This window comes from Chiroxiphia lanceolata, chromosome 2 (genome assembly GCF_009829145.1).
Source record: "Chiroxiphia lanceolata isolate bChiLan1 chromosome 2, bChiLan1.pri, whole genome shotgun sequence".
Classification (NCBI taxonomy): Eukaryota; Metazoa; Chordata; class Aves; order Passeriformes; family Pipridae; genus Chiroxiphia; species Chiroxiphia lanceolata.
Genome location: NC_045638.1, coordinates 35772898 through 35800029, shown reverse-complemented (window position 1 = coordinate 35800029; position 27132 = coordinate 35772898). Strand labels below are relative to the sequence as shown.

Sequence of the window (27132 nt, the reverse complement as noted above, 5' to 3'; positions counted from 1 at the left end):
AAACCAAGTATTAGAAGTTGTTATATAATGAACAAACAAAACAGACAACATGAGTTAATTCAACTGTATGAATCCTTTGTGGGCCAGGACCTTAAATACTATGTTGGGTTCTGTTCTGCCTATTTCATAGAATCATAGAATCAACTGGGTTGGAAAGGACCTTAGAGATCATCAAGTTCAACCCTTGATCCAACACTGCGGTGGTTACCAAACCATGGCACTAAGTGCCACATCCAGTCTCAGCTTAAAAACCTCCAGGGACAGTGAATCCGCACCTCCCTGGGCAGACCATTCCAATGTCTGATTAGTCTCTCAGTAAAAAATTTTTTTCCTAATATCCAATCTAAACCTCCTCTGACAGAGCTTAATACCATGCCCTCTTGTCCTACTTCTGGTTGCCTGGGAGAAGAGACCAACCCCCACCTGGCTACAACCTCCTTTCAGGTAGTTGTAGAGAGGGATGAGGTCTCCCCTGAGCCTCTTCTTCTCCAGGCTAAACAACCCCAGCTCCCTCAGCCTCTCCTCACAGGATTTATGCTCCAGTCCCTTCACCAGCCTCGTTGCTCTTCTCTGGACCTGCTCCAGCACCTCGATTTCCTTCCTGAACTAAGGGGCCCAGAACTGGACACAGTACTTGAGGTGTGGCCTCACCAGCACTGAGTACAGGGGAAGAATCTCTTTCCTGGACCTGTTGGCCACACTGTTCCTGATACAGGCCAGGATGCCATTGGCCTTCTTGACCACCTGGGCACACTGCTGGCTCATGTTCAGCTTCCTGTCAATCCAAACTCCTAGGTCCTTTTCTGCCTGGCTGCTCTCCAGCCACTCTGTCCCCAGCCTGTAGCGATGCAGGGGGTTGTTGTGGCAAAAGAGCAGGACCCGGCATTTGGCCTTCTTGAACCTCATCCTGTTGGAATCAGCCCATCTCTCCAGCTTGTCCAGGTCCCTCTGAAGAGCCCTCTTGCCTTCTGGCAGATCAACACTCCCCACCAGTTTGGTGTCATCTGCAAATTTGCTGATGGTGGACTCAATCCCCTCATCCAGATCATCAATAAACATATTAAACAGAACTGGGCCCAACACTGATCCGTGGGGAACACCACTAGTGACCGGCCGCCAACTGGATGCAGCACCGTTCACCAGCACTCTCTGGGCCCGGCCCTCCAGCCAGTTCCTAACCCAGCACAGAGTGCCCCTGTCCAAGCCATGGGCTGCCAGCTTTTTCAGGCATATGCTGTGGGAGATGGTGTCAAAGGCTTTGCTGAAGTCCAGATAGACCAAATCCACAGCCCTCCCCTCTTCCACCAGGCAGGTCACCTGATCATAAAAGGAGATCAGGTTGGTCAGACAGGACCTGCCCCTCCTAAACCTGTGCTGGCTGGGTCTGATCCCTTGTCCATCATGTAGGTGTTGTGTGATGCACTTAGGATAATCTGCTCCATAACCTTGCCAGGCACTGAAGTCAGGCTGACGGGCCTGTAGTTTCCCAGGTCCTCCTTCTGGCCCCTTTTGTGGATCAGCATGACATTTGCCAACTTCCAATCATCTGGGACCTCCCCAGTGAGTCAGGACTGTTGGTAGATGATGGAGAGCGGCTTGGCAAGCTCTTCTGCCAGCTCCCTCATCACCCTTGGGTGGATCCCATCTGGTCCCATAGACTTGTGAGGATCCAAGTGGCTCAGCAGGTTTCCACCTGGATTACAGGGAGACTATTCGGCTTCCAAAATGGGTAGTATAAAAATTTAAAGGGTTTAGAGGAAAACAAACTTATCAGAGGCATAGAAAAGCATCCTTATGAGGAGCAACCAAATGGGCTTGAAGTCTTCAACCTCTTCACTGTCTCTGAAGAAGCATGTAAAATGAGCAGCTGAAAAGTGCTTATGAATAGTATGGATATTATTACAAACTCAGTATAAATACAGTACTATCCATCAGAAAAGAAGTTAAAACAGTCTAAAACAAGCCACTGTGATTAAAACCAAAATCCCTCAGAAGCAGAAAAATATTTCTGGACTAGTATCTGCTGCATAGGACCTTAAATCATCCTAGAAATAGGAGAAATGTAAGGTGGGCAAATATGAGCTTTGGGCAGTTTTGAGAAGGACATTGTGTATAGTCCAGTGAGTATGTTTTTTATATTGAAAAAAAAGGTCAGGTACTTAAAAAAAGGAAGAGTTAAATATGTATTGATGAATTTTGGAAGAGTAAGTGCATTTTTTCTAGACATTTGCTTAATTTATTCATTAAGCATTTATTAAATGCTTTGAAGTATTCAACAACTGTGTGAATGAATTTAATCTTGGCTTTGAAAAACTTTTGTTAAGGTTTGTGCCAAAAGAGTTTCAACTGGCTGGCTTGTCTTGAGATAAGAGAAAGATCTCTTGTAGATTAGTAATGGAGTAGGAGACAGAAAACAATATTGAGGAGTTATTTGTCAGCTTCGGACTGGAGCAAAGATACTCCTGGCCCCACAGACATATGTTCAGCAAATTTATAAAAGGTAGATACAGAATGCAGGGTGAACAGTGAAATGATGCATTTTGTGTAAATGTGTTTAGGATAGTCAAATGAATTTGACTATTGATAATTAAGAGATTTGAGCTTCTGACATACAAGGAGAGGCTGAGAGAGCTGTGTTTAGCCTGAAGAGGAGAGAAGGCTCAGGGGAACATTTTCCATGTGCATAAATACTTAAAGGGGAAGAAAACCACTTTTTTTTTCCTTTCTTTTTTCATTTTTTTATGTTGAGGGTGGTCGAACACTGACACAGGCTGCTTAAAGAGGTTGTGGAGTCTCCATCCCTGGAAATACTCAAGACCTGACTGGGCATGGTGCTGAACCACCAGTTGTAGCTGGGGTGGAACTGGATGATGTCCAGAGATGCCTTATGAAATCTTAACTACTGTGAAGAATGGGGAATAATCTCCCAATACTGAATTGCCAGGTTATGAAGGGATGGATAAATACAGAGTGTTTGTAAATGCAAATATTGCATATGAGGAAAACCAGCCACACCTATGTATTTATAAGAATAGGGTCTAAATTAACTACAACACACAAAAAGTTAAATAAATATTGTGATTTACTGTTGAAAGCTCTCTGCATAACATCATCGACATTTAATGACAGTCATAAAGGCAAATAAAATTGTATTGCTTAGCAGGAAAGAAGATGAAAACAGGACAGGAAGCGTCCCTCTTCTTCTGTAGAAACCATTGGTTCATCCTGTTGTGCATACTCAAAAGAAGTCTGGTTGAACTGGAAAAAAACCCTAAAGAGTGATGGTGAGGAGTATGGGATAGCTTTGTACAAGGTGGGGCACAGAACAAAAGTTCTTCTGCTTCCCAACGGATGACTGAGGTGTAATATCATACAATTATGAATGGTATAGAAAATAAATGAGAAGTGGTCATTCCTTGTCTTATTGTGCACAAAGTAGAGAACATCCAACAAAATAAAAAACCTCCAACAACAAACAAACTACTGAAGTACAACCTTTTGAATGTAATTAAGTGTGTCATGAAATAACAGAGCCTGTTGTCCCAGAACCCTTTGGCAGCCAAACATTTGAATGAATTCAAAGTGCAATTTGGTTCATTGAGAGACTACGTGCAATCTTTGAGTCAGGAAATCTCTGAAACGTCTTGCTTCTGGGAGGATGTGTTGGAAAATACGACTCCTAGACTTAATGTTCTCACTTATACCTCTTCCTTAAGTGCCTGCTATAGATTATTGTTGGAAACAGGGCACTTGATAAACAGAGTCGCTCTTAATGTCTTGTTAGAACAGGTGGGTTGCAGAAACCTAGGGCAAGAATGAGGATTTCTTTTCTAGTTGCAAACCGACATTCTCTCCCTTGCTCAGTTTTGCTTCTTTTCTCAAAGGAACACTTACAACAATATTTTCATCTTCCATATCAAAAAGGGCATGTATTTAATTGTGAGTGCTGTATGATGAACTGGATGACATAAGATGTGTGGTATCTAGACATAAGGAAGCTTTGTATCATTTTCTTAATTTTTTTTTAACACCTGGTCACATCCTTATACCTAGCTTTATTGAAATTCATGCCTTAAACATTTTACAGGTGAGACACAAGATTGCATTCCTTTTTATTGAAGATGTTATAAATTCCTTTTAAAACCTGCTCATATTGTAATGAGTTCAAATTTCTCATCCTCAGAGGTTTTTTGGGGGCAGTCATTCCTCTCTCTTAGGCATGTGCTATTTGTTGTGCACACTCATAAAATTGTAATCCTCCTAACACCAGCTGATAGGATTTTGTTTTTCTCTTGAGGCATTGGGTGCCCTCACAAGCCCTGTGTTTGGGCTCACGCTCCAGTGAAATCAGCTCCCCTTCGATCATAATGAGGATTATGCTACTCTGAGGCACCTTAATACAAATTTTCATTTGGAAACTTTTTTATATTCTGTGGCACAAAGACACCTAACCATCACCCATTGCAACTCCTTAATCAGATGGTATACGCTTATACGGAAGTTATTACTGTACCACCAAGCTTTTTCTGGTAATGCACATATACATTATAGTTTATGGGCACTACTTCTAAATTTTGTTTACTTCAGTCAGCAGTGGGGAGACGGGAGGGCCATGGGCCATGCTGCAAACCCTGTTTGCTTTGTTTCAGGGATTAACTGATACATAATTATGGCTACATAAGTCAGGGGATGGGTGTTTATCTCAGGTTCCCCAGGCACTGGTGAATGAGGGGATCGCACTTGCCAGCAGCTGAAGTGTGTGGAAGAGCTGGGAGGCTCAACCCTGCCTCCCCTCCCCGGGTTCACTGCAGTGGGTTTAGCAGGCTGAGGGGTGCCTTGGTGCACAGGGCAGCTCTCAGGCTTCAAGGGGGAGTAGTCGAGTCTTTCTCTGGACCACCACATGCTGGTTGGTTTGCATCTTCTAGTTATTCATCTGAAAACGTTTTTATTTGTCTTTGGTTTGTGCTATCTTGCTGAAAGTCAGGAAATTTTTCCCCTGACAGCTTAGGTAAGTGAGGGCTTTTTAAATTTGTGGGTTTATTCTCTCCAGGCAACTGTAAGCTTTACAGGCTCTATCATTGATCATAGACCATTTTAAATTTCTTTATAATGCCTTGCAGTACATTCCCTTGAAAGTCAGTATTTCAAATTCCTAGTTTTGCAAGACACCAATTGGAAAGAATCTTGCTTTTTTTAATCAGGATCAATTTTGTACATAAATTCAAGGTGTGAGTAGCAATTACTCTTTTGGAGAAATATTCACATTCAAAAAAATTAAAAATATTATAGAAAGAATACATATAGATGTATCAGAACCCCTTAACTAGCTATAATGGGTTTTTAGCCCATGCTGGGGTTTTTATGGGCTGTGCTTTTTCCAGCCTTATTCAGACTCTGTGATAATTCTGTTGAAATCCCTGAAATAACTTTCAGAATTAGGATCTACTTAAGTGATTAAGATGACAGAGGCTGACATTTAGGATAAGATCCAAAGCCTATTGCTGCTGATAAGAATTTTTCTATGTACTTCACTGGTGGCTTTATATCAATGTGCTTTGACTTGTGGTGTTTGTGTAAGTGAATGTTGAAGAGTAAATTTCTTTTACTAAAAGCTGTATTTAAATATATTTACCTTTTTTTTTCCAAGCACAAGTTTCAGTATTTTACTGAGAATTAGAATTTTGTAAGTCACTGAAATAACATCTGATTTTATACAGATGCATCCATTTAAAATAAATTTATGTTTACGTTATTAGTTTTATTTTCAGAATTGATTGTAGTCAGCATTGAATCAGCCTCACCTAAATTTTTCATTATTCTGTGGGGGCTAAGAAAAACATCAGATAGGGCTCTGAACAGCTTGCATAAACAGTTCTTGAGACAACTATATCTATTTTGAGCTCCCAACAGACACTTTAAATCAACATGAAAAGAAAGATTTTTACAGTTTTGGGTACTTTGATGATCTAGCCTCCGAAAACAATGAATGCCTTTTTCTCAAAGCTTTTGTTAAGATTCCCTCACCACATAAAAAACATGATCTGTCTTCCCTTTCTTACCCTTTCCTACAAACCCCTTGAATTCAGAGTAGGCAGATCTTATGCTACAGATGCTTTACTGCTTAAAATGGATAAATTCTGGTATGTGGACCATAAGAAAATTATGGTGACTCATTGAAAAAAGTTCACAAAGTTTTATATATCACAAAGTTTTTTAAAGAATCACTACAAATATGCTACTGAGGATCTAGTCTAGCTGACAGTGGTGAGAATTTGATCCTTATATAGTAAACCATCCTCCTCCTTTGTTTAGGGTGCTGTACACCTGTTCAGTGCACTTGAAGGTTGTGCTCTTTAGTGACCCAACTTCATCTCGAAGTCTCAAATTAGTTTTGACTTTTCCCAACCCGAAACTGTTTGTCTTAGCTTGGTGACTTTTTTTTTTTTTAAATTTTGAATAATTAATATAGCACTTAAAAGGAGGTTGATCTTTTTCACGCCTACCACTCACTTTGCATAGAGGATCCCAGAAGGACATGCTAGAAGGGAAGCAGTGTGACGGTGCAGTGTTCCTTTCCTCTCCCACCCATCTGCGGCAAGGGAGTGCTGCTCTCCTTAACTCAGAAGCACTTTTATGGTATCTTTCTGATATATGTGTCTTTGAACTTTTTGTAAGGATTTTGGTCATTTGTACAGTGTCTTTATTCATTCTTACAGCATTTTATTTGAAAGAAGGATTTCAAAAGCCTCCATTAAAGTGGCAGTTTTCACTGAGGCTACTTCAATTTTGTGATATTCCAGCCTTCAGTATCTGGTTTTCAAAGTCTCTGTTGTATCAGGCTGGAAACAGACATCTGAAGTGACTGTTTAGCAAAATAATTTTTTTTCCCCAGTGGTCTAGGGTGAAAAATATGCAAATATGAATAAAATGAGCTCATTTGGAAGATGCTGAGCTTTAATGAATAACCATTTATATAACAGCAAAATAAAGCAAATTAAAATTTGTTGTGAACACAAGCTCTTTTAAAAGAACAAATTAAGTGAACACACTGAGAGTTAAATCAAGACACTTGAGGCTTTAATAAGCTTGATCTCTGCTTGAGGGGTGCCAAATGAAAGAGGAATCAAATAAAACCTTCACAGAATTGGTACAAAAGTATTTTTATCTCTGGTATAGCTCTATCCATCATAATAAAACACTGAAATCCTACTCTAGTACCCTTCTTGAGGTGGAACAGTGAGGAAAATTGATCTCTTGCCCATAAAGCCTGTGCACAGATTTCCCCAGAAATGGCAGTTTCACTGGAGGGTTTGTCTGTTGATGCTGCATCTATATCTGGAAATTAACATCAAACTGATTTTTTTTGTTTTGTAGAAGGCTGGATGGTTTTGAAGGTAAAAAATCAGCAAGAAGAAAATACTGCAAATATCTGCTTTGTTTTGTTTTTTTTTTTACTTTCTTTCTTTCTTGGTCAGTCTGAATAATATAACCCCATAGTTAATGGAACTTATAGAGAACAGTTGTAGACTGTACGACTCTAGATTTTATGCGAGAATTATTTTCTCTCCAGTATCCGGAGTGCTAAATGTATTTATTTTGGCTAAATTTATGTAAATGCTGGGTTTTCCTGTATATCATGAAAAAAGCGATGTGTTTGAAATCCCTGTTTTTTACTGCAGAAGCACAGCTAAAACTCCATCCTCAAAAGGGTTCATTAGCTCCTCAAAGTGGTTGGGACTTCCCTAAAATCTCCATTCAGTGCTCTGAGCCTTCAGCTAGTGCAGGCGATGGATGACACACGCTCTCTCTCAAAGGGCTTACTCCCACTTTTTTAACACGTACTCTGTGAGATGACATGAATGAGTTTAATAGCACTGTAAAGTATGTTCTTACATCTTAGAGTAAATACAAGCATGTACATGCTAATGTGAACAAGAGGTTGAACCAGATGACCTCCTGAGGGCCCTTTCAATTTCATCTTATTCTGTGACACTTTGACAGAGAAGACAGGACACTTGAAGCTTTTGTAGAATCTGAATGGGATACAATTCACTTGGCTCAGAGACTTACATCTCAAATCTGCTGATCCAGCCAGCAGATAGTCCTATTTTATATGAATAAATGAGATAAACAGGCAGAATTTGTGTAACAGCAATGCATTTGTATAGCCCTCTTTGAAAACCTCTGCTGCCTGACAGTTACGAAGCACGCCTTTTCACCTAAAACTTCATACTGGTTTTACCCTGTGGTTAGCACTTCACAGTGGCATGCTTATATTCACACTTTTGATTGCATTGCTAATTTTCTATTTTCTGTATTTTCACAGCTGGAAACAGTGAAAGTGAGGGCCAAAAGGCGGTGAGAAAAATAAAAGAAGAAACTTTGACTGGAAAAGGTACCATACTATATCCTTTGCTTTAAGGAGCTCTTTATTCCTCTCTTTTTACTATCTCCTTTTAAATGAGGTCGTGTGTACTGTTAAACTTATTTTGTTTGGGGTACTGGAACAGGTTGCCCAGAGAACTTGTGGATGCCCCATCCCTGGAAGTGTTCAGTGCCAGGCTGGGTGCAGCTCTGGCCAACCTGGTCTAGTGGTAGGTGTCCCTGCCCACGACAGCAGATGGTTTTTAAGGTCCCTTTGTACCCAGCCCATTCTGTGATTCTGTGAATCTAATTCCTAAAGTAAATCTGACTCAGGGGTAAAATCAATAGGATATTCTTTAAAAAGCGTTTTCAGCTTTGTTTGACTTCTTTACCGTTTGTCATTGCAAAAGGGCTGCCTGCAAGTTACAGTCTGCCGGTGCGTGTATATGGGCAAAATGATTTCATAGCTGAGCAAAATTCTGAGTGCTAGTAATATTTGCTGGGGGGAGAATGACAGCAGGTAAGAGCGCGTATGCTCTTTGCATTGTTGGTTTTGCCTCCCATCAGATGTATATAATCCCACTAAAAAGTGGGGTTTTAGGAGGTAATAGGTTTGTAAAGAACTGGGTTATTTGACACATGTCGAGAGCTTATAATCCTTCAGAGTAAAAACATTTTCTTAAAAATAAATGGACCTTTCATATCAAGCCAAAATGCCTACGCTTTTGTGGTTCTTCCGTTGTTTTCTTTATCTGATGAGCTATCATGTTTGTGGAGGCATAAGGAGAGCATAGGTTGGTAACTATGAGAAAAAGCATGTTGCACACTATCTGCTGCGCGATTAAAATTTGCAATTTACGGTGGAGGTTAGTGCATCTCATATTTTTGTCTCATGGTTTCTCTGGGTGTAGTTCCCAGTAGTGTATGATGATTCACTCCTGCCACTTTGATGTATCATTTCTTGGCAAAATAATAGGGCAGTGTTGCTAGTCCACCCTATTTAGGATCTTCATGGCTTCTTCTGAGATCTGATTTTATTTTTGTGCCTCTAATAATTACTGTTATGATGATCAAAAAACATGTTAATTATTGTGTTAAAAATCCCTTTCATTAAGATTTATCTTTTGGCTTAAATAACTGTGCATCCATCATAGCCCCAGGATGCATGTATGCTAGTTAAAGGCATCATAAATTAAGGCATAGTTAGAAGGATCATGAAAGGAAAAAGGTAATTATTACATCATTAAAATCTTTTACTGGAAGTTTCTGTACAGAGACCAAAAGCAGTTGAAATTAATTACATCACGTGACTTGCATAAAGCCGAATAAACCAGAGTCTATCTTATTTTCTCACATCTGTGGGATCACAGGCTTTTCTAGCGCCCTAATCTTTCTTGATTTTTCTGACTAAAGTCAGCTATAGCCCTCAATTATAAACTGTTAAGTTACAGATGGCAGTCTGAGGAAGCTGAAAGTGTATCTGAAGTCAACTGAAGTTCCTCATTGCAATTATTATCACTGATGCTTTAGTAATCTCAGGTCCTGGTAGATTTGGCTTAAAAAATCCCTGGAAGAGTACCGTCTCTTCAGAATTTGTCGCTGACTGTATATTTACAAGTACAATATACTGTACAAAAGACTTGTGCGAGACTGAGTACCACTCCTCTTTTACTGTTTATCAATGAATTTGCACTTTACTTAGTAATAGGAAGTGTGTGCAGATACCGTGACCAAGACTGGGCAGTGCAAACATATCACCTTTTCAAAAGCTACAGTTCAAGATCTGTTTAGTCACTGCAAAACAACATTATCAGTTATCTTGACCCCTTTCCCATGCTTTTTTTTGAGCTTTTTTCATGGCCCTTGTGAAAATACTGCTTTACAGAAACTGTTCCCATCTGGAATATCAGATTCTTGAAGGAGAACTACTCGAAACAGTATTGGGGGGCAGACAGCATGGTCAAGAATTGGGACAATATAGCTGTCTTTTTATTATGGACAAAAAACGGGAATGGATAGTCAGTTTGTTATCCAGATCTCAGATCTCTAAGAACAATGAAAATCTTCTTGCTTTTAAGCAGGTTAGACAGCAGAAGGGAGCAAGAGACCTTGTCCTCTCCTTGTTACCTTGCTGAGCCTTACATAGCACAAACATCCACAGAGACAGCTCTGGGAAAATGTCATGCTTATTGAATGCAAGTAATTATAGTGTTTTTAGGCCACTATCATCCTTCTATGTCTTGGCCCACTGTCTGTCTGGGGCTCTGTCTGATATCCACGGGTAAGTAGTTTTACTTAACGTAATCTGCACTTACTTCAGGGACAAGTGAGATTCAAAGCATGTGCATAAGTAATTCCTATGAAGCAACGTATGAGCAATAATTTGCTGACAGTTTCAGAGAAGGATAAAGGATAGTAATAAAAAGGCCATGCATACTGGTGATTTTTTTTTTTTGTAGAAGCATGGCAAGACCTGAGAAAAGGACTAACAAAGTTTCTGAATACAGGCAGGCAGGAAGTCTGGTTTCCCATGCTGGAGGCATTGAAATCAGAGCCAGTGCCAAAATATGGTAGCTTACTGGAGAGGAAAGCAGTTGTGGCCATTCACCTACAAAGTAGTGATGCTAAAGGACACAGAAAATCTAAGCAATATGTCATATCACCTCTTCCTACCACCCATCCTCTCCCATGGTGCTACACCAGAAACCTCCTTGGTTCCTCTCCCTGCTGATTCCAGACTGTTTAGGTGTTCTCCTTGATTTTGGGTCTCTGTGCCAGGTAATCTATTGCTAAGCGTAAAGAGGAGGTGGAGGTGAATAAGCTCCAGGTCCCTGGGGCATAATAGACCCAGTTTGCTTGACCATCAGATTCTCCTCCATGATAAAGAAATCAAAGCCCTGGGATATCCAGAACAGACCAGAAGCAGTACTGCATTGTCATTAAAATTCTCACATGGGCACTATTTCCAAAAGACCAAGGGCAACAGCTTACTACACTGTGAATCATAAAGCTGGAAGAAGCCAGGATGAGGTTGGCATTTATCTTGCTTCCATTTGTTAAATTGGGAACTTGTGTTGTTAATACTAGCAATTATATGGCTGGGAAAATCGTTGATGGCTAAGGATTGCCACAGAGATATTCTAATTGGGTAAGTCTCTGTAATTTACACATAGGGTGTGTCTTTGTTAGTGTGTTCGTTAGTTAGATCAGGAGAGTGCTTTTCTGGCAACCCTCAGCTGTTGCCCGCTTGCTGAGCACAGTTTCACATCAGGAAGGGCACTGCAGGTCCTGACCTGGATTCCCTTTGGACAGAACTAGCCTGGAAGGTGAGCTGCAGCAGTAACAGAGCATTGGTGTGTGGGGGCAAACAGAGCTTAGCTGAACTAAGCATTCCATCAACCTGTAGCAGTGCCTTTGTCAGGTCCTGAGCACAAAATAAGCTCTCGAGATGGGCTTCTATTGATCCAAACCGCTTATAAATGTAGCCATAACCACAGTTACCCATCGTGAACAAACTTCATTGAGTTGCAGAAATGGGAGGTTTCTGTGGCAAACTCAACTCTCGATAGTAGAAAAGAGTCTTTCCATTTACATAATAGAGCACATCTCCAGACTCAGTTAGCTTCATTTTATGTCTCTGCAAATGAAAGCTGGCTGCAGCCTGATGATTACAAACATACAAATGTTGGAAACTAATATATAAACATGAATGAGAGCTTCATTCATTCCAGCATGGGTTTATGAATGCCAATGGAATCAGCAATTAGAAAAACTTTATGCATAAATATCACTTAGCATAGTACCAATGGAAGGCTCTCACAACTGCAGTGTAGGAGCTTGCAACTAGACTCAAAGGAGAAAAAAATAAAGTTAGTGAGAAAAGAGGGTGTAAAAGCCATATTAAGCGTAGACCTCTTCAAAAGGAGAAGCTTGAGTTTAATCTCACCCAACATTTTTGTGGCAATTCAAATAAAACTGCAATTATAAAACTACGGACTAAATCCATGGCATTCATGAGACTTCCACTTGAAGTCAGGTGAGAAAGGAAGAAGACTTTCTCCCTCAGAGTCAGAGGAATGCAGAGGTTAGCATGGTGGCAGCCAAATTGTGTCATTTACAGTCTGACCCACATCAAGATAGCATGGACCAAGCAGTAGGATGAATTGCCTTAAAAACAATTCGCATGCATTTAATGAGCCTGGTTTTTTTGCAGAGCTTTCTCTTGGATATTTGTGCTACATGTGGCTTAGCCAGGGAATAATGAGATGACAAGGTCTCTTGCTCCCTTTTGTAGTATAATCTGCTAATAAGCAGATTCTCCTTGGTTTTAGAGATCTGAGATCGAAGAATTTACCTGACAGAAGAAGGACTAATCTAGCCACTACGTACCAAGTGTAATTACAGAATAGCTGATAGGTGGTTTCTCCACTAATGCTTGCTGTATGTTGGGCACCAGTTTTAACAGAACAGTCTGCCTTTTTCCACTGTACCAGACTAGCTTTCTCTGCAGGCTATAGGAAGTCAGCTGCTGAAAGTTTCCAAATTCCCAAACTTTTAGATTTGTTGGTGGTATTCCCAGCATGTGAGCCAGGCTGTGTAAGCCAGTTCAGCAAAGACCAATGCCTTGTTAATATGTGCAAAAGTGTCACCCAGGACTTCTTCTTTGACATGGCGTGTCAAAGACATCATTATGGAAATGGTCATCCAACGAGTCAAAAATAGTATAAAATATTTGTAGCTGAGACATATCTTCTATAAGTGTGCATAAGCATGCATGGGTTTATGCTTGCTTGTGTCAGATTTGCTTTTCATGGTGTAGTTTTGAGTTGTAAAAGTCTAACATCCTGGGATTGTGGCTAGACGTAATGTGGCTACTTTGTCCTTTCTACCACAGCCTGCTATTGGAATATCCTTTGTCTACCACTGCTGATGCTGAAAGACCAATAGGATTGGTTTAAAGAGTTTCCTAGCAATAACAGCAGAGTTTCCATCTACATGGTTTCCTTTTTTATGCCAGTGTATTATCTCCAGTACTTAGCTGTGGCAGGTCAAGGACTGTCCTCAGAAAGAGGGCTGAATGCCAGGCTCATGAAGACAAACTGAAAGACAGGGTGGTGATATGAATGAGGAATAAAGAAGCCTCAGTCTGACAGTATGCCACTTTGCAGGATCCAGTGTGGAACTGCAGAGTTTTTCTGCTTTGTCACTTGATGACAGGTGTAAGAGCCTTGCCTAAATATTAAGATTTTTTTCCTTCCCTTGCAAACCCTCATCTTTTTTTTTTCCTTCCCTTGCAAAGCCTCATCTAAGGTTATATCAAGTATATTCAAGCCATATGAAAATATTACTTAATAAACTTAATCTCAGTTTGTGACTGGATTCTCCATATGCACAAGGAGTAAAAGACCCTTCACTAGAGTCCAAGGAAGTAATGCAGGGGCTAATACAAATTCTCTTGCTCATAGCACTTATGTCCCATATCCAGTAAAGCTAGTGACTTTTTGCTCCATATTAAGCAGGGAAGATCTTAATCCACAGAAAGGTATCATACTCCAGAGCCCTCTGATAAAATCATTTAGGTGAAAAGTTTCTGAATCACTTGTCCTGCTTTTCTGTTTGTTTTACATAATATTTTGAGGCAAAAACATGATTAAATTCGTTAAGTCTCCTTGCTTATGTCTTTTTTTTTTGTTCTCTTTTTGACTTGCAGTACAACACAATACAAAATTTTCCCCCACAGTTCTTACAGACGTATAAAACAACAGAGAACCCTCTATTTTTCTGGGTTTCTTAAAATACCTTAGAAATTGAATTGTCATGTTAGCAGTGTGACAAATCAGAAGTTAAGAGGAATACGAATGTGGTTCACACAGCTGATGATGAGTTGCAGATCTGGATAGTGAGGTGGAGATAAAGTCTTTCAAATATAAAATATATTCATAATGCAGGCACAAGCTCTGCCTGCTGGTTTCCTGAATTCCCATTTCCATTGGAAATGTGAAATACATTTCATTAACAGGCTCTACCACCAGGAATCATGATTTTCTCATATTTAAATTATCTCTAATTGAAACTTAGAGACTAAGGAGTGCACAGGTGTAGCTGCAGGCAGAATAACAAAGTCCCGTCAGATGTCTTGAAATGATTTTCTGACTGTAAATCACCGAAGCCTTGTGTGACTAATGGGACTGAAGCTCCGAGGTTAGGATTTTGCTGATTGTGCTGCCCTACTGAAGGCAATCTGGAGAAAGGGAGTTTCAAAATGAAATTGCTTCTTCAGGGCTGGAAAAAGCTTCCATTTCACCCTTTTACAGGATTTTGATCCTCTTGTATGTACCTGTAGAGCCATGGTGTCGAGCAGTGACTGAAAAAAGGTGCTCCTGGGTTTGATATCTCCCTTAATAGGCCATTATTTTTTCCGTCTCAAGCAGTATTTGCAGGCAGGTTGCGTGAGCTATTTCCAGGTCTTGTCTGTTCTCAAGAAAATTGCCAGCAAATACTGAAAGACAAAGCCAAGAAATAAGCAATTTTTTTTCTCTCTGGAATGCTTTAGTATTTCTCTTCCAAGACCTACTTTATATAGTCCTAGCTTCTGTGAATTACACGTAGGGTTTTAGAAGTTAATTTGCTTATAACAAGTAGAATATTTTCTGTGGAAATGCCAGTGGCTTCTGCGCTGGGGATCCAGCTGTCAGGAGCATGGAGAACTTGTGGCCTGAAGTAAACACAGGAAAAACAGAGCCTATATTTGAAGCTCTTATGGGCTGTGTGAGCAACCTTCCAGGTGTGAGCTGCACGTGAAACAACAGACACTGGTCAGCCAGAGTGTTCAGGCTGTGCTGGTCTTTCCTTGTCAGCTCCATCCATGCAGCAGTACGGCAAGGCTCCAGAGGGAGCAGAGCCAGATAGGAATCTGTGCCTCTGAAGGACCAACGCCAATGTGTTCATGCTTAATTTGTATTTCAAGGGCTATTTTTCAATGGCAAAGAATTAAAGTTCTGAATAGATGTTCCAGGTCTAAAATGAGTTATGAGCCAGGTTCTTCCCAGTGACAGGACCAGAGGTAATGGGCACAGCCTGAAAGGCAAGAAATGCCATTTAAAAATAGGAAAACTCTTTCTCTTTTTTAGCATATGGACTTTTGGATATTGGCACAGGTTTGTAGAGTCTCCATTCTGGGAGATATTTGAAAGCCATCTGGACACAGCACTGGACAACCACCTCCAGGTGGCTTAGTATGAGCAGAAATGGAGACTGGGCAGTCTCCAGACCTGCCTTCCATCCTCATCCACCATGCAACTCTGTAAGTCTAGGGAATTTTGCCAGCCAAATCCTCATGAAACCGTGTCGGCTTCATGTCCAGTCCTGACTACAAGTACTGTAACATTCACAGATTCCCAGACTTCAGGGTTTTCAAGAAATTGTATCAGGGTTCATACAGTGCTGATATTAGACTTTTAGGTAAGAATATATATAGTGGTAAGAATAGCAATAATTTGACAGTAATGCAGTCTTAGGAAGCAAGTATTTAAAAAGAACTTTGTAGCAGTGTTAAAAAATCCATTTGTGTATATAAAAAACCCTTTCTGTGGAAACAGAAGGAAGGAATGTAGGTACACTGATGCTGGGAGTAAAAATCTGTGTGAAAAGGCCAGGAAATATTGCCTATGACTCTGAATCAGCTTCCCTTCTTGTTTTTTTTTGGTTTTTGTTTGTTTGTTTGTTTGTTTGGGTTTTTTGTTTGTTTGTTTGTTTTTGTGGGTTTATTTTTTTGGTTTTTTTTTCTTCCCTTTTTACAGGCATAAACTAATATATTTTATTTTCAAACTTAAATTTTAAAATTTAAGTTTCAAATGAAATATGTTCAAGATTACATGATGCTTGACATCTCTGCCACATTTTCACCATCTGAATGGAAATTAGCATGCTCGTGCACTTCAAAACCCTTCTCAGCCTATTTAAAGACTTGCAGGAAATGTGTAATACTAGCATTTTTAATAGTCTTTTCTGGTACTTAGTGCTAGAAAGTCTTGCTTGTAAGAAGAAAAAGAAATATTCCGAAGGAGACTAATAGACTCTTCAATTACGAAAAATATCTAACATGAGAATCATTATTTGCCTAATAATCATGTCTCAATTGGGATTTCTCTTCTTATATTGAGGCACTGTTTCTGGACAAGCTGATGTGAACTGTTACCAGCATCTAATCAATTTCCCCAAGATAATGGTCAGCGATGTTTTATTCCTTACTTAGTCTTAACATTATGTCTGCCGCTGACTCCTCTTACCAAGATTACTGTTGACTTCAGGCTGCTTGGCAGGAGTAGCTCTTCACAACTGATGTGACTTGAGGAGACAAAATAAATCAAATCATCTTTCCAACATTTACTTTGACCTAGTTGAAAAATAATCCTTGCCAGTGTTTTAACTCCCAAGCATGAAAAATATGTGGGCCTGCAGTGAGAGAGAGATCTCCGTCGCTCTGGGCAAGATTTGCTGTTGTTCTGTGTTTCCTCCCATTTTAGTCCAATCTCACTCATGCTCACACACTTGTGCTTTTTTAAAAAATAATTTACAGCAACTAAACTTCCTGGAACATGGATCTTATTTAAATGATACAGTGTCTATACTTGTTTCTCTTTAGAAATTTGATTTTATGTCAGAGGGAAAAAAGTAGAGCTATGTATGTATTGGAGGAGAGAAAAGGAAAAATAATATAGGGAGAAAAGCAGTTTCTCCTTTTCAAAACTTTGTCATGATAGTTAGGGGCTTCTGAACTGGAGGTTTGTGAAAAGTTCATTTCCCTGAATTGAAATAAACCTAAAATATTGCAGGCTTTCTCTTAGCTTATACTTTATACTTGGAAGTTAGTCCATGAAAAAATCCCATTACCCTAATTGGAACAATTTTTGGTGAAGACAGAATTTTTCCAAGAGATATGTCTGTTTTAATGGGAGTGTTTATTGGAAAAAGAGAGAAACATTTTTACACTCAGATCTGCAAAATCAAACAGAGGAAGTGTAGAATCCCTGTAGAAGGGATTAACTCAAAAAGTGTTAGTTTGCGTTCAGGCCAGTCCAGATCAAAGGCTTTTTATCCAAACTTGTTCTTTGTTTCTTATGTCCCAGACTACTGTACCATCAAAGACAATCTTTGTTTTAGAATCTAGACCTTAAAATCTTTTTGAATTAATAAGCTGCTGCTTATCAATGCTTTATGTTGATTTGCAAATGCACACTATAAATGATTTGGAGTTTTTTCTTAGAAGAGAATTTTGCAAAGGTTTTGTTTAAAACAAGATTTTGTTTAAAAATTGCCACAAAATGAAAGTGTCCCATGGAAAACACTTCTTTCGTGTGAGTCTAAGCCTACTTTCCATTAATCTGTTTGGGTTTGGTTTTTTTTTTTTTGCTTTGAGATGACACAAAATTAATTGTTCTGTCTCAGGCTAAGTGAAGTCTTCAAATGAGATTTTCTTCAAGACTTGGTTTCTGAAAATAGAAGGCAAAGCACATCTCCAGTGCCACGAAGGCCTTATTCTTTGAAATCCTTGGCTATAGATAATAGAGATGACAAAAAATATGCTTATTTAGGATAAAACAAGGTTGATATACTGAGATATTCTGAGAATCTTAGTCAGGTTCTTTCTCCAGTTAAGATGACCTCAGTTGGCTGGCCGAAGACTGCTATCTTAGAAGATACATGAAACTATTTTTTAGTCTGGAGTCATAATTCTGTAGTTACCTTGACAACTACCAGTGATATCTAACTACATTGTGTTTGCCTCTCCCGATGCCCTTTCAGCCAGTCCTACAGACAGAACAGATAGAATATAGGTTGGTTTGTTTGTTTGTTTATTTTTTTGTTTTAATTCGCTTGAATCATACATCTAGAAAAATGCTAGTCAGAAAGTTAGCTTCTTGAAGAGTAGTCCAGAAATACCGTTCTTAGGCTGTGTAAAAATCTAGCACATATATCCCTAGTCTCTTGAATGTAATTTTACCTTCTTTTCTGAAGAAACTATTTTGAAATAAAGCCATATTTTTGTGCTTCCAAAGTGTTTCCATGGGGGTTATTTTTCAGAAGCTGGATACAAAAAACCTGATCCTTTATTTCAACTAGAAGAGTGTTACCCACCAGCCCCAAGTTTAGGGATTTGTACAGCAGCAGAATGAGGACAGAACATGGGGTTTAATTAATTGCCTTCAGCCTACAGTAAGAAGCGCTTGCTCTGGGGAGTTTAGGTCCACTGCAGCATGGTGATTCGTGGGGAACAGTTGTGTAAGGAGTGGTTGGGGGCTGAAAGGAACCAGCATTTGTGGGTCCCTGCCTGCTGTCTGCCTCTGCAATCTCATGTGGGATGGACCTCGGCGGTGCTTGCCTGCTGCCTGGCTTCCTGGACCCTTTACACAAGCTGCCGTTTCAGCCACCTAGAGAGATCTTTTAAAACACACCATCTTCTGTAGTCACAGAGGATAAAAATTAGTGCTGTTTTTCCTTCAGTTTCTTTTTAGCACCAGATTATTTGTCACTGATGATATAAGGAGAATTCAGTCTCAGAAGGATGGTAAAAATTTATGTTACCAGCACTAAATTAATCTTTGACTTGAAAAATAGATTTTTTTTATTGAACTTTTTTATTTTTAAGTAATATGACAATTTCTGGGGGGTTTTTTTGATGGTTAATTTGAGATTTTGCAGATTAATTTCAGATAATTTTTTAATATAGTTTATTCTTTGAGTTAAATACAAATCAGCATTCTACTGCAATGGATGGTATAAAAAGGAATATGTACAAATGTGTTCAAAGAGCAGCTGAATCAGACAGGCAAAATGACAGACAATGGGTGAAAAAAAGGAAAACAGAGGAAAGAATCATGGGAGAAAAAAAGATCCACATTTCACATTCCATTTTCTTTTTGAATGGTCGTATTTTTTAATTTAGTTTTAAATTTAATCCCAAATAGAGAGTTAAAACACTAACATGCACGTTAATAAGCTCAACAAAGTGGAGAAACACTAAAGAGTTAAAGACAGACTAAGGAGAAAACCAATGCAAGGAGTAGAAAAGGAAGAAGAAGCATAGGAAGGCAGAGAAAAAGAAGAACCTGGAAGAGGTTGCAGCCACAAAAGCTTGAAGGAACGTCATATTATATCCAGAAAATATTATGTGCAGGGGCTGACTGGTTGTTTAGCATATATGCTAAGCAGACTTTTGAGTCCATGAGAAAAGAACTGGAATCACTCCATAGTTCAGGATTTCATTGTTGGGAGTTGCATTTATTGCAGTAACATGTTAGAGAAACTCTCGTAGAGTCACGTCCTGGTTAACAGTGACAGAGCTTTCACAGCCATGCCTGCTTACAAGGCATGAGCTAGCCCAGCAGAGTGTACACGAGGCTTGTTTAATCCACCAGGTGAGAGGGTATGGGCTTTATTCTAGCCCTCTGCTTACATATTTCCCCCTAACTTTCCATGGAGGAAAATTGTGTATTTTCCTTTCCATTCTGTGTACTTAACTTTCCTCATCTTCTCTGAAGATCTTCCAAAGTGTTCAGCATTCCTGGCATCATTGTATTTCCATTTCTGTTATCTCTCCCTTTTTTTCCCTTCCTCTTTTCCTCACTCTTTCTCTCCTTTCCTTACTCTGTCTTCCTTTCCATCCCTGTCTCTCTTTTTTTTTTGTTATTATTTTAAAGAAGGGAAAATAGAGCTTTGTAACACATATCGTGCTGTTTCATATTATGTTTAAGATTGTATAAGTGTACTTACAGGAGTTGCATTCTCTGGTTTGCATATTGAAGCCAGCAGTATCAGTGAGAACAAACTGTAGTTTTATTGTGCCTTTTCATGTTCAATTTTAAAAACAATCCCAGGTTAATGGTGCTTGTATAGTCAGAGAAACTGGACATTTTGTAAAGAAACGGTGTGATTTGCTATTCTGCACATTCATCCATATGCTAAGTTTTATTTAGTCTCTCTTTAGTTGGCTTCTGAGATGGAGACATTAACCTACTGCCCAACCAGGAAAAACAAGATCCTTCATTGATTTTATATAGGATTGGATAATCTGGATGGCATGATATCTTTTGTCTGATAACAATTCTGTTAAATTGGTTTCAAAGCTGTCAAATTGAAAAACACAAAGTAAGACTGACATGTTATGGCCAGTGGGTGTTTTTGTCCTAGGAAGAGGTATCATGCTAGCCTTGGGAAAAGCCTGAAAGATAACTTCCATTATTATTCAACTGAAAACCAGAAAAAGAGTGACTGAATCATTAAGCTAATTTTCTCTGAAGGGGATGAAATAACTCTTGATGGGTTTTTCTCTCTCCCTGTGTTCCACTTCCTGCTCTTTATGTCAGTGTTTCCCTGGCATCACCATGCCCACTGAATCTTCTCTCCATCCTTACCCCAAACCTTTCTTCCCAGGTCCTATATGTGTTTCTGAATATTTCTGGCTTCCTTTTTTATATCTCAGAACTGCAAATTCTGAGTTTGACTGTCAGGCAAGGCAGGAATTTGTATGATTACGTTCAATAAACATGAATCACAAAGCTACTTGATTGTTGCATCTAGATGTTTCTAACGCTTTTTGGGGGAGTATTGTAACCTTCTAAATAATTGGGTTTGGGGCTGTAATTCTCTCTCCTCTTGAAAACAACGGTAAACTTGTTTGAATGCAGTCAGGGATTCTACCTCCTAATTTCAAACATTCCTGTTTCTTTAAGTGTACTGCCTTAATTAGAGACTTGCCTCACATTTATCAGGGAAGTGACAATTCCAGCAATTCACCTCCACAATTACTCTGAGGTAGCCCAGGAAGGCCAGAATTTTGATCCTAGTTGGCCATGAATTTGTCTGGGGAGTTCTCAAGTCTCATGGCTCTTCAAGTCTGAATCACAATAGGTGTGCAAGCAGGTGCTGTTCCCATCCATGTATGTACTTACTGCTAAAAACCCCACAAATTGAATTTCTCTGTTTCTTCAGTCACGAAGAACAGTAATTCGGATACACATTTTAAAATACGTACCTTATAATAATTTTGTTTCCAATGAATTTACAGCTAACTGCAAGGATTTTTTGAAGGTTTCTGTACCCTAATGTAACCTGTATAGGACTGAATAGTGGGGTGATTTCTGTATGTGCTAGAGTTCATATATGCTAATCAGTCTGACTGTTTAGAAAACACTGCGTAGCACTGGACTAATGTGCAGTGAGAGTAGCCTGTAAAGGTTGGCAATTAGCTGGTTTCGGTGACCTTTTGTCTACACAAGCAGCTGGAATCTTGTGCATTCCCAACAGCCTGCAGTTCCAGTGCAATGAGGCTGAACCAGGCTTTTCTGTATTATGGATGAAATCAAGACAAAAATAGTCTCTATAAGTGCTGTTATCTTTTATGCATGGTAGTTACAGACAACAAATCAAAGATCTTAGTTGCTTTATACTATACCCCTTCCTTCCCCCCCCTCCCCCCATTCCTCCTCCCTCCCCCAGTTGCAGGCATTTTGCAGTCCTTCCTCTAATGAGCTTCTTATTTTGAAGAGGTCACAGTCATCCAGACCGTGTTTTAGTTTTCTCTGCTCGGAGCAGCTTATCTGCAGTCGTTCCTGTTAAGTGTTGCCTAATTGCATACTTTTGCTTGGTCTTTCAGGAAATTCCTAATGATCCTCCCAAGCCTTGGTTAAGCTAAATATTTCTGGGTTGTCAGCAACTTTCACCACCTGTCTATTCAGCCTGCTTTACAGAAAATTTGTGACACCTGGCACCTACCACTTGTTTGGGTACCACACAAATGAACTACTGCGTTTCTCTGGAGAGTGCTCAGAACTGGCAGCAGGCAGAGACAATGATTGCTCTTAGTGAACAGGGCCATTAGTCAGCCCTTAGACTCAGGTGCATAGGAAAGGGTTCTCCTTGGGGCCCAAACAAACCTGACACTGAAAATCCGGGCTGGGATTTTTGTTTGTTGTTTGTTTTTCTGTGATGTGTGTGCAGAACAGTAAAAGCTCAAATAAAACAAACAAGCAAGATCTGGAAATAGCCAGTGCCTGTACCTGAAATAAACCCCATCATATAGTAACAGTTGAACTAAACTTTGTGGAATGGAAGAATGAAGTTTGCAGGTTGCAAAAGCAGGGTGCTGAAGGCACCAAGAAGGCAGCACGCTAGGATGCAAGCTGCTGCTGTGTAGCATATTTGTAAAGAGGGTATTTTATTCAGGAGTTCTTCTGTATATACCTACCTCAATGTGTGGTTGTCAAGTCTTCTGAGAAGATGGAAGAGCAAGTGGTTAGACAGAGTGATGGGAATGGTGTGTTGACTGATCAGAAACCTTTTCTGGAAAGTGAAGCTAATTTTAGGTGAACGCAGTAAGAAAACATGTAGGAAAAAGATGGATAAATTTGGACAGGCTTTTTTTCCTTTTTGCTGGAGTAAGAGAAGGAGTCAGAGAAACATGAGTTTCCAGCAAGAACATCTGAAAGGCTTTATAAAGGTTTTGTGAATACTGTGACATGTGTCTTTAACCCAGATATATTGAACTAAAAGGGATGCAGATACTACTGTGAAGATAGAAGACTAGATAGATGTAAGATTTTTAAGTTGCTTTTTCATGGAATACACGATTTTTATCTCACAAAAGAGAGTTCCAAGAAACAGATCCAAGCCTGGAGGAGCAGTAATGGTAGAAGAGCTAGCAATAGTAGAAGGATTACTGGGAAGCCAACTGCAGCTGGAGAGTTGCTGGCTATATTGGACACATTAACTGTATGAACATGGATCCATTACCTTTTTTAGTACAATAAATAAACAGCAGTTGGTATTGAATCTCCATATTCAGTTTCAAGAGTGGTATAAATTGTTGACTAAATGATCACATCAGTGTCCTGCCTCATTTTGTGAAAGTCTCAGAAAGCAGAGAAATTTAGATGAGATACAGGAACAGTTTCTAAAGATGAGCAAAGGTTAGAGTTTTTAATTGCAGTCAGCATAGCCTCTGAATTAATGAATATGCTTTGTGCTTTGGACTTTTTTTTTAGTGTACTATTTATCGTTACAGTGAAGATCTAAAAGCTTCATTTCACTAAGTGAATATAGGTAGAACTATAAATCAAGATTTATTTTGGCTAGAAATTTGCTTATGTAAGCCAAAAGTAAAGACTCATAAAATGAGTAATATTTTGTTTCTTCTGTAGCATGTCAATAACAGCTTCTCTTTGGAAATTTTAGCCTTTCCAAATTCAATTTCAGCACTTATGTGTTTACTTACCTGTTTAAATTAAGAATTGGCAGGAATCTAAGAAAAAAATTACTTGTTTCTGAGCTGATATGATCTTAGTTGAGAATGCCTGGCTCTCACACTGTCATTGATCACTTATTTTTGTGAATTATATCAAGGCACACATAAGGAATATGAATACTCCCCCATGGCAATATCCAGTAGAAGATACTGAGAGAGCCCAGGTGTTTTAATATGTTGGTTTGAAAAAGCTCCAGAAATAGTATGTGGTTTTGGAATCCTTGGAGGAGGCATAGGACAGCTTTCCAAACACCTGGACTCCTTGATCCACCTGTAGGATAAGCTCTCCTGCCTAAGATGTTGCAACATATTAATCATCTTTGCCATGCTTGAACAATACCCACTTCTTCATGGTGTTGCTCCAGAACAAAGGTGCAAGGTTTCTACGCAGATCCTGCAGAAATATTGCCCCAGAAAACATGTTCTTCCCTGCCTTGTTTCCTTCAGATCTGCAGAAAGACTTTGAAGGTCAGGGGTCTGGAGGAAATGGGAAATAAGAGACCTTAACATGCTTTAGATCTTCTATGTCTTTATGTATGCTCCCTCCAGTGACACAGACAGAAGGAAAAATATGAATGCTTACCTAAGTAAAGGTTTGATTTTTAACTCAAATGCAGTTTCTGAGTTTTGCTTCCTTCCCACCTAATGAGTAGGGATAAATTGTGACAGGGTATTGAGCAGTGTAGAGACAAGTGCAGAAGAGACCAATGGGTACATCTTTGTAGGAGGAATCATAGAATCAACTGGGTTGGAAGGGACCTCCAAGATCATCAAGTCCAACCCTTGATCCAACACCGCCGTGGTTACTAGACCATGGCACTAAGTGCCACATCCAGTCTCATCTTAAAAACCTCCAGGGACAGAAAATCCACTACTTCCCTGGGCAGCCCATTCCAGTGTCTGATTATCCTCTCTGTAAAGAATTTCTTCCTAATATCTAACCTAAACCTCCCCTGGCAGAGCTTAAGACCATGCTTTCTTGTCTTACTGATAGTTGCCTGGGAGAAGAGACCAACCCTCACCTGGCTACAACCTCCTTTCAGGTAGCTGAAGAAAATGGGCACCAGCAAAGAATGGGGAAAAAAATGCTGTTGTGTTAATTTCATAATAAATGCATGACTTGAGCTGTTTCTGTCAATGTTAATGTACAGTATAAGCAAATTAATAAATTAGTAGATGTTAAGGTTATTTAAGCAAAAAATAAAATAAAATCATGCAATGTACTGAAAAAGTTGAATCTAATGAGTTGTAAGATAAGATGGTCAGCAGACCTTTCCACAGATATTTATGGGAAGAGAAAAAGGAGCCCCAAGACTATATCTGTTGCAACTTAGGAAGAATATATCACGTGCATTATGAAGTGGTTATTTGTTACCACTATTAAAAACTTTGCCTGCTGTTGCCAGGTATAGCTTCGGCTTTTTGAAGTGCCTAACTGACATCTTTGAATCATGTTCTTTCATCTCCAAGATCAAAGAGTTTTGGACCTATTAAGGAATATTTAGGCTGTAATAGACTCAGTTAAGGTGCCTGTTTTATCGTACCTGTCCATGACATGACTTTGGGCGGTATATCCACATGGCTTTTTCAGACTGAGAAATATAATCTGTCCCAATTGTTTTTTAAGAGCTGTGTATAAATTAATTGGCCCAGGAGGTGCTTCTGACTGGTGACATCCACAGCCCATACCAGGGTAAGACAGAGGCACACATCAATGCTAACTATCGCCTTTATTTTTTGCAAGGAGGAAACCCAGAAACTCTTGAAGGCTAGGGTCTACTCAGTTCTGGATGACTAGGGTACTCTACAACATGCTCCCACTAAATTACATGAATTGGAAGGGGTCATCAAGGCAAACCCTTAGGAACATGGAGTTTTTTTTAAATGCTCCACAGAAAACAGGGTATGGTAAAATATGATTATTATGTGTTGTATGAAATATTATTGAAATGCTTGATTTTCTGATCAAGGTGATATGGGGGGAAAATCATGTTTCAACATTATAAGAATTGGAGATTTCAAGAGCTAGCAAGGTGGTTTTAGAGAGAGATATATATTCTAGAGGTTTGTACGAGGCATCTCATCCACCCTTCTGCATCAAAACCTCAGTCTCATGTGGTGTAAAGATCTCATCTGGTATGAACAAGATCTTCCAGATACAGTTTTTAGGTATTTTCGTTCCAAAGATGTCAGGATACCGGTAGCATGTATCTATTCCCCAGCCTCTACCCCATTCACATAGTGACAAATCCTTTTGCAAGGAAGGAACTCAAGCATACTTCATACAATTTTTATTCCATGAAAGAAGTGAAGCCTTTTGGTACTCAGCATGATATCCCCTTTATGAAAAACAGTCCTTTGGCATAGCTAATGCTGGGCATGCTGTGGTCAGTCTGTCTAACCTCATCTATGCTATTGCTGAAACTCAGTGACTGAGAAAGCCTTTGTGGACTGTGTTGAGTAACTTGTGGTCTTCTCCCGTGCTGAAATGTCTCTGAGGCATAGTTTGGACAGTTAGCATCTCTAAACCACTGGTGCCTGGGAGCTGATGGGAAGTGATGTGGGAAGCAGCAGTAACCAGTGGGCTGGATGAGCCCTCCTCCTGCTCAGTTTCTGCAAAAAACCCCATGCGGAAGCAGCTCTGCTGTGTCGCTGGGACTTGTGTACATTTGCTGCAGTTGACTGTAGGATGAGACTGGTTCTGGACAACTGAATGGCAGGCCATGAAGAAATAAGGAAACCAACAATTGGTACTCCTGATGAGGATGAGTTTGGGAGCTTGAACTCAGGCCCTTTTGATCCTGCACTGTGTTCCCTGGCACTGCAGGACTCACTTAGCCAGCCTCAACCATTGGAGAACCGGTTGGGTCCTTCAAGCTTTTCACCCAAATTCCTTCACTAGTAATAGGAGAGAGACTAGCACATCTAAAAGGCAATTTCTCCACCACAGACAGGTGTTATAAGGAGGGCAGCATAAATGGCTAGCTGGAGCTAGGCAGCTAACTGTAGCTGACTGAGATCACCTCCCTTCTTTCTGTTCCTTTGGTTCCATGCATAATTCATTCCTTTACAGGGAAGACAAGTGTTTTTTGGAATTAGTGAAAGAACAGTATACATATCCGGGAGGATATATATACTTAAGTATTTCAACCTGCTGCAAAACAATTTGTGTCTCTTTGTAGTAAAAGAAAATTGATATGTATTTTTTTCCGTATGAGATAAGGGAGACAGTAATTTAACAAATAATACACCTACCGCTTCTAGACAAACCCAAAAGATATGTATATTATGGTAGCTGGCCTCAGTCCAGCAAAGCCATTAGCCATGGGTAACTCTTAACAAAAAGAAATCTGCTTAGCTCCCCCTCCTTATGCTTTTTAAGGCATTGATCCTGTGTGCTGATCCATTTGGCCCATTGGGCTGGAATATTTGAGGACCCACAAGGGAAAGGCCACATCTGGTTCAAG

General features: G+C 39.7%; 1 protein-coding gene across 2 annotated transcripts in view; it reads left to right on the top strand.

Annotated features, from left to right (window-relative positions):
- DHRSX (dehydrogenase/reductase X-linked) overlaps positions 1 to 27132 on the top strand; it is a 210295-nt gene that overhangs the window by 85107 nt on the left and 98056 nt on the right. For both annotated transcript variants that reach the window (XM_032678072.1, XM_032678071.1), the window contains one exon: positions 8327 to 8395. In XM_032678072.1, the coding sequence (XP_032533963.1) occupies positions 8327 to 8395 (69 nt within the window). The remainder of the gene's footprint in view (positions 1 to 8326; positions 8396 to 27132) is intronic.